At 34.8% G+C, this 9043-nt stretch overlaps 1 protein-coding gene across 3 annotated transcripts in view; it reads right to left on the bottom strand.

Annotated features, from left to right (window-relative positions):
* The window catches only part of LOC106878292 (sodium/potassium-transporting ATPase subunit beta-1-interacting protein 2), a 210762-nt gene that overhangs the window by 51702 nt on the left and 150017 nt on the right, over positions 1 to 9043 (bottom strand). For all 3 annotated transcript variants that reach the window (XM_014927475.2, XM_052966604.1, XM_052966603.1), the window contains exon 5: positions 2872 to 2932. In XM_014927475.2, the coding sequence (XP_014782961.1) occupies positions 2872 to 2932 (61 nt within the window). The remainder of the gene's footprint in view (positions 1 to 2871; positions 2933 to 9043) is intronic.

Below are 9043 nucleotides of genomic sequence, written 5' to 3' on the forward strand. Positions count from 1 at the left end.
ATATATATATATATATAGATTAGCACATTTGTGAACAATGATTTTAAATATAATTACTGATTAACTAATCAGTAATGATCTTATGAAGGACTGATTGAAACAAAGCTATATTGAGAACTTTAACTATGAAATATGCTAATAGTCCAAAACATTTTAAAAATATTTATTGTGGTAACATACTTTTAATGTAATTGATAAGATCTCAGTCAAAGTTTAGGATATTACTGTAATATCTTCCTTTTACTTTTAGAAACAATGTTGCTAATATTGTAAGTCAGTCAAACTGATATTTCATTTATCTGCTGTGTGTTATACAGACAATCAGAAACACTAACAGTGAGTAATTAACCCAGTTGACTTCAAGAGAAATATCTATCATATCTTTAGTTGTCCACAAGGAATTGGACTAAGCACAAAGTAACAAAACCTACAAACTCCATCACTGAGATGTTTATCTTATGTTCCCATGGCACCTACTGATAATGAATTAGTCTAGGCCATTGAGAGTTAAAAATATTTTCTAGGGACATAGTGTGGTAAAGGTAAAATAATACAGACTGTTGACCCATTAACTTGACGAATTCAGCTTAGTGTCTCTAAGGGAAAATTAGAAAGGAAGTAGGAAAGCTGACAGGATGGAGAGACTAAAAAATGTTTTGAAATTAAAAGTTATGTTTTTGACTAGGCCCAAGGATAATCTTTTGCAGGGGAAATGTATAGGCAATTGATTTAAAGCAGGATATTACTAGCACTTTTTAAATAAACCTAGGGAGGATAAAAGTCAAAGTTATCTTTGGTAAGATATAAAACTAAGAATATAGGCAAAGCAAACAAAGGAGCCACTATATGGAGGTACCAGGTAGAAATAAATAGCAGTCAAACTTCCCTCAAATCAGACCCTGCTAACTTAAAGTATACAGTAGATAATGTAGTTCTACAAATACTATCTGAAAGCAAGATAAGATAATTATGGTTGGAATGCTTTTGATCACAGGAGTTGCATGTTCAGGGCTTGCCTAGGACTAAACATACCTGAATGTAAATGGAAGAAATTAAATAGTATAAGGAATTTAGTGTGGTGATCTAGTCACTTCTGCCAATTTCATTGACCTAATTTTACGATTAGTATGAATAAGCATATGCAGAATTTAATGAAAAATATCACTTCAGCTGTCAAGGAATCAGAGATTATATGTAATGGTAGAGAAGCTTAAATGATAACAATTATATTAAAATTTTTAAGTCTATCTGGGCTTGATGTCTTTGTATTTTGCACTAGGGGGTAGGGGATAACACATCTGATGCTTCATTAATTCATTTCTTTAAAAATAATATATCTGCTTCAAAAATTTCTTTGACAAGGCAATAATAATAGAATTAAAAGAAAGGAACAAAATGGCCTGATGGGGGTAGAGAAAGTAGGGAAGGGTTCATTCTTTTTTCTATTGAATACATGTTATTTCCTTGATGTGCTATTGTAGGAAAATAATAGTTACTGAGATTTTGTTATTATGCTGGCTTATCTGAAGGGCTGAATTAATAATGACATTCCAGTGACAAAGAAGGTATTACTTGACAAGATGATGGAGTAATTTTTGGAGTAAACATTGAACAAAATTAGACATGAGTCATTAATGTGACAATCTTTTAAATATCTAAATATTAATACTAAAAATATAACCCTGCCAAAATCTACAACAATAACAAAAATGCTTTAAATTGTGTATGAGAGAGAGAGAGAGAGAGAGAGAGAGAGAGAGAGAGAGAGAGAAAGAGAGAGAGAGAGAGAAAGAGAGAGAGAGAGAGAGAGAAAGAGATTGCTCTTTGTCATTGTCATTTGGGTTTCTATTATTAGCAACAATAGATTAAAAGCCAACAGCATACAAATGCTACCACAAACATGAGTAAAGGTTAAAACCTTTTTCTCTTTTTTTTTTGTAACCTGCAGGGCTATTTATGACATTATTTATAGACCAGTCTTCCAAAACCACAAACCAAACATATTTACTTAAAGAAGTAAATGAAAAAATACTTTAAATAACTTAAAGTCATAATTGAACATTAAAACCTTACAAATACCTTGAGTATCCCTTCGTTTTTATAAATGTACTTAAATGTAAGGAGAAATAGTTTTTCTTAAGGATAGCTACCTTTTGAAAAAATGTAATTTTACTATCATCTTTGAGCAAATAAGCTTAAGATACAATTTTTAGATGGTATAGTCATGAAGATATTATAGATTAAGCATATTTTAGTGAAAAAGCCAAAAAAGAATCTTTAAAATTAAAAAAAGTGGGATAAGTAAATAAATTTTAAAGTACGCAAATGAAAAAAAAAGAACCCTACTTAGAGAAAAACCCTGGAATAAGGATACTCTAATGGGAGACCTAGCAAGTTAATCCAAAGGTTAGATAGCATTGTCATAAGAAAAATCTAATGACCAATGCTATTGGGATGGGCATAAAAAATAAAAGAGTGTACAATATTTAAAAGATTGGTGTACAACATTAACACAACCAACTGGTTATGTTGTGACCATTAAGAATTGGGTCTAGGAAGACTAATGCTGCAGTGAAATGTCACGCACCTGAGGCTGCAGGGATGGCAAGCCGCAATCTAAGGTAGTAGTAGTAGCAGTAGTAGTAGTAGTAAGAGAAGTCAGGGTGGTAGTTGGACGGAAAAAGAGCCACAGGTGAGCAGGTAGCAGTCAAACTGATGACGACTGAGCAGAGGAGGACCAATCCAGGCTCTCCGTGTAGGACACATAGGTGGGGAGTGCCCAGCTGTCCCGGAGCTGTACAGGCTGATACTTGGCACCGCTGTCACGGTCTTTGGGGCGAGTGTAAGTGCTAGTAGTTGTTATGTACTTACAGCTCTCATCTTCTTCTGTGTACATGTAGATGGTGATGCAGGAAATTATAAACCCAAAGAACTAGAAGAAAAGAAAACAATTCATTAACATAACAGTTTAAAATCAACCAACCAAAGCCACAAGATACATTGAATACTAAAGACATAAGACAGCTTCTGTAGTGGTTGTTGTTCTTTAGTCTCAAGATAGAACTGATCAAGCAGGACTATGATCAAAGACATTCCAGCTATGACCCTCCCATATTTTATTACAAACATTGTATATATAAGGCAACATTATCTAATATAATCTTTTAAGCTGGTAGAACATGATTTTAAGGAGAATTGGTAGCTATTTCTAGCAGACAGAACAGTCACATAAAAGCCCTTTCATTGGCTTCATTCAGTTTCTATTTTAAATAACTATAGTTAGTCAACTTGCTAGAAATAGCAACCAAACTTTCCTCAAATTACACCATGAATAATGCAGTCCTGGATACATTATACATGTAAAATAGATGTATGGTTTGCAGCTGGAACACTTTATTATAGAATCTGCTCAATTAAAGAGGTTTTAATTTTGTCAAATCATCATCATTCAATGTGTTTTCCATGCTGACATGGTTTTGATGGTCTGACTGGAACTGGTAAGCCAGAGAACAGCATTAGGATCCAGTCATCCATTTTAGTATGATTTCTACAGCTGGATGCCCTTCCTAATGCCACCCACTTTAGAGTGTACTGGGTGTTTTTTACATGTCACTGGCAAATGATTACAATAAAATCGAATTACTTAATGCAACTGAGCAAAGAAAATATAACTGGTCTCTTAGAACTGTACATCAGGTTTGACAATTGGTCTTGTAGTGTTGATGCTGAAGGGTCAACACAGAAGCCAGTCATTGTGTAGAAGCTCAAAGGTGTAGTTTCCCCAATCCTTTCAACATGACTACAAGACTAGAATTTAGGATAGTAGAATAATGAAATACTCATCATTTTGATAGTGCTGCCACAACTTACAATAGTGAATTACACCAACCTGAAATACCTACTTGGAGCTTGGGGGAATCAAAGTCTTTTGTATATAGTCACAATGCAATCCTAAAGACAGGATAGGAACTGCAAAATTCTTGACTAATTTTCCAGTTTATTAGTGTTGGATAGAGCACAGTGGTTACTGCAGGTACCTGAAAAGTACATTAGTCACTGCACAATAGAGAATTTACTGCAGATAGCAGCTGTTACTGCACAATATATAACGGCACATTAATCATTATACAATACAATCATCACTGGAAACCATAGTGGCTACAACACAGAAGAGTAACCAAGGAAGTGGAGTATGTAAATATATATGTGCAATGCATAAAGTATATATGTATGCAAAAGTCAGACTTTGTAACGGGGGGTATGCTGATAAATACTTCAGAGAAGTGGAGGTGATTGTAGTAGTAATAAAAGAAGCAGAGAAAGGAAACTATGTTAATGAATTAGTGAGGGAAACTACTGGATGAAGTCAATGATTTTTGTGTACATAGCAGCAGTATTATCCCATAAATGTGAGCAATACTCCAGTCAGGAGTCTTTCCTGAGTCTTATTGAAAGTCAGAAACTAATTGGGTTTGAAGTATTTCATGGCTCTGAAGTGGAGTCCTAACCTTTGTGATGCTGTTTTAGCAATGTTATGTGTTAGGTTACCATAAGAAATCATCAGAAATTGCAAAAGATATCAAACGCTTCAATTCCAATCAGCACTAATCATTTCCAAAATTCTAAAGTTATTGTTCCTAAATATATAATATCTCAGGTTCTAACAATGCACAAAACCTATACACTACTATATCATTAATTTTGTCTTTGGTCGTTTGACTTTTTGCTATTGAAGTGAAATGTTAGAAATTATACAATAAACAGCTGAACATAATTAAAATATTGATATTATCAACATACAAATTGCCTTAAATTTTTTTTTAAAAAAAGCAGAGACAGATAATTAGCAATTAATAAATAAATGTATAACATATTTGACAAGTATTCTATGTCAGTTTTAGTTTACTACACACATACTAACATACTGTAAATGTATACTGTATGAATATAGTAAAGGTGTTAATACACAAACATTTAGACTAATCAATACATGCTTATATTGAAAGAGAGAGAGAGAGAGAGAGAGAGAGAAAGAGAGAAAGAGAGAGTGAGTGTGTGTGTGTGTGTGTGGGTGCGTGCGTGTAATAAATCAGAATAACACAATGATGTATGTTTGGTAAAACCAATTAATTGCCAGTAATTGTTCAGTATTAGAGATATCTTCTCAGATGGAAGAGATAATAGACAACAAAAGCATCACAAAAGGATTGAACATACATTACCCACTCTCCTGGCCACACACAATTTTCTTTATTATCATCATCTACATTATCATCATCATCATATAGACTATCTTTATTATTATCATCATCATCATTTTTAATGGGATTTTTTTCTGCATCCAATTTGCTTATACTTCTTAATGAGTAACTCTTCAATTTTGGATATTTGGATAAATTGTTAAAATAAATATATTTACAGACAAGCACCTTCTTTAAACATTGTCAGTCAACCAACCAATAAACAAGCCAATAGTAATGTACATTGGGAGGTGGAGTGGATATTTCCAGTAAGCTTAACTAAGGTCTGTAAAATAGTGTGGGATTTATCCATCTCTCATTTCTAGGAACAGAAAATTCCTGCCATGTTATTAGTCTATTAAAGCGTGTACACTCTTCAACTCTGGTGTGCCCCAAGGATCAGTCATGTAACTCTCAAACTAGACCACAGGGATTAGGTTTAATTTTCAATCTTAATCCTCTCATGTAAGGCCCGTATTAGTTGATTGCTCACATACCTTATACAATATTGCTGCTACCCACAAACACACACATGTACGTGCACAAACACACAAAATCATCCTACATAGTACACAAAGCAAGGCACTTTGACTGATAAATATTTATTCTCCAATAAACTTCAATCCAATATTTAGCTTCCACTTTTTACCACTACTTTCACTTTGACAATAGCTTTTGTTCTTCTGAACAAGCTAACTACTTACCTTCTCCAGCAATACAACCTACCTAACCAACCCATCATGCCATTGACTGGGTCTCATAAGGCTTTATATAAAGCACTTTGCCCACAACCTTCTTGCCAGAATTTTACACTAGTGGGATTCCCTTCTCGCTTGTTTTTTCTAAGAACACATGTTGAAGCTGAACATCAGCTGCTTCCATATACTGTGACTCGCCCAGCTGCTCTCACTCTCCATGTGCCACAGCTCGCCCAGCTTGCCCAGCTGCCCTCACGCTCCATGTGCCGCAGCTCACCCAGCTGCCCTCACTTGCCACCTGCCATGGCTCATTCAGTTGCCCTTGCACCACAGCTTGTCCAGCTGCTGTTGCTCTCCACATGCTGTGGCTTGCCTAGCAGCCTCCACTCTCATTGTGCTGTGGCTTGCCCAGCTGCCTCCACTCTCCATGTGCTGCAGCTTGCCCAGCTGCTCCATGCACTGCAGTTCACTCAGCTCCATTCACTATGAACTTTTATCACAACACATGGTAGTTCAACAAGCTATGTCTGGTTCACACAATAAAAGAGTCTATTAAATCACTTGACTTACTGGAAATTACAGCCAAAACACTGTCTTCTTAAAAATGAAAGGCTACATTGGGCAATGCAGTCCCTAGTGAAAAAATATCAGGATAGCACCCACTACACTCTTGGAGTGGTTGGCATTAGGAAGAGCATCCAGCTGTAGAAACATTGCCAGATCAGATTGAAGCCTAGTGCAGCTTCCTGGCTTGCCAGTCCCCAGTCAAAGTGTCCAATCCATGCCACCATGGAAAACAGACGTTAAACAATGATGATGATGGTTACAGTTGTAATGCCTTTGACTACTCATCTGATCAATCAGAGCTGATCTGGACTTAAACAGTAGTAATACCTCTACACATGACAGCTCAGTTTACCAAGGAGCATCTCAGTCACAGACACCAACTAGTATCTTCTGAGAATGTCACTGGCAACATAGTCACTTGTGTGTGTGTGTGTGTGTGTGTGTGTATATATATATATATATATATACACATATATATATATACACACACACACACACACACACTGAACTACTTAGTTGATGTCATCTAAATTCCAATGAAAGAGCCTTGTTTCTTTCTCAGTTTGAAAGAAATTTGAGAAATAAAACCAGAACTCACATGCATATAGTCATACCTGCATATTCTCACACACAAGATTACTACAAAAGACAGTGCTATAGCTATATTGTTATTTATTCAATATATAAGAAAGAAATATTGAGTCTGAGACAGTAAGAGAAAGAGAAAGCAAGAGAGAGAGGGAGAGAAAGTGAGAGGGATACAGTAACAGGAAATTTCTAAAGAGTGTATGGTAAGCTGATAAAATATTCTCAATATCCAACAGCACAAAGTTGTTAATGTACTGAACAACATTTACCATTTCTATACAGTTGTTTACGTGAATCTTTATATATAATTGGTAAAGAACTGTCTTATTCACTAATGAAAAAAAAAAAAAATTAACTCATTAGTCAGCTGCTGAGTTATGGAACTTGTTTTTATTCTTCCTTTTTAAACCCCTACAAGCCTATTACACACACACACACACACAAAATGTATGTGTGTGTACGAATGTAAGGGCATGTAGTCTATAAATCTATATATATATATATATATATATATACACACACACACACACATGCATACACACAAACACTTTAAAATTATCACTGACATTCTTTTAAATGTGTAGATCTGCCATAGCAGATATTTTGCGATGTTATTATTTCTACTTGAATAGGAAAATTTTATGAGCCATTAATAATTCATAGCAAATAGAAGCTTTACTAAATAGAGGATTTATATCAATAAGGAAACACTGAAATAATTCTGGAAAACAAATCTACATTTTGTGGTCAAAGAAAAGAATTTATATAATAATTCATTTATTGGGAATGGTAATTTCTAACAGGCATTGAGCCAAGCATTTGGAGGTGGGAACAGTTGAATGAGACAACTCAGAGAACTGACTGGTCCTTTATTTTATTGACCATGGGAAGATGTGAGGCTATGTTAACTTTGGTGGTATTTGAATTCAGTAAATAAATATTATAAGGTATTTTGGCCAAATAGTCTACAGATTTTGCCACTCCACTATCCCTATTAATATTAATTAATGAAGATAATATATATAAATAATATAAAATATTTTATATAAACCACACTAAGCCCTTCATTTAATAGCTTTTAGATTTAATGGACAGAATAATAAAATACACTAATTAATCATTTTAAAAATAAAAAAAAATTATATGAATGGAATGTGTGTGAGAGGGAGGGAGAGAGAGAGAAAGAAAGAAAGAGGAGGGGGCGGACTGTTCCATAAAGTGATATAGGAGATGAAAATGAAGCATGAAATAGAAGCACTAGCAAAAAGAAATAGAGGGAAAGAAAAATATTTGGGGAGTCACTGGTATACATGCTAAAGAATGGTTGAGATTAAAGAAAATCTATGCATTTCTATTACTGAGAAAGTATAAGAGCATGTCACATGAGAGAGAGAGAGAGAGCGAGAGAGGGGGGGGATGGAAGCAAACATATACAAAAAAATATCCGTTACGGAATTGAAAGAATGTTGGAAAAATTCAGATTGAGAGGTTATTGGTACTGTTGCTGTTTAGCCACAGGTCAGACTGTTTAAAAGCAGACCCATGATTAAAGATAATATCCAGCCATGTTCAGCTGGTAGCTTCAGGATATCTACGAGCAAATTAACCCACCCATCCTTTGCTGTTGTTTCAAATAATAGGTTGAGATTCAAAAAGATTTAACTGTTGTTTCTAGTATGCTGAATGACCACATAGGGGATGCTTCATTAGCTCAATAATGAAAAATTAAATGGGTAAGAAAAGCAAGTTTGTGAATATGTTTTTGTATATCCTAGAGTGAGTGAGTGAGTGAGTGAGTGTGCGCGCGTGTGCGCGCGTGTGTATTAATGTCTGAGGAGACGGTTCATTTGTTTTGGGAAGCATGGAAAACACTTGTTTTGGTCTCAATCTGGTTGTGCACACATGCACACAGACTATTTTAATTTAATAATATAATTTTGTATTGTACAA

The sequence above is a fragment of the Octopus bimaculoides genome, chromosome 3 (assembly GCF_001194135.2).
Source record: "Octopus bimaculoides isolate UCB-OBI-ISO-001 chromosome 3, ASM119413v2, whole genome shotgun sequence".
In the NCBI taxonomy this organism is placed as follows: Eukaryota; Metazoa; Mollusca; class Cephalopoda; order Octopoda; family Octopodidae; genus Octopus; species Octopus bimaculoides.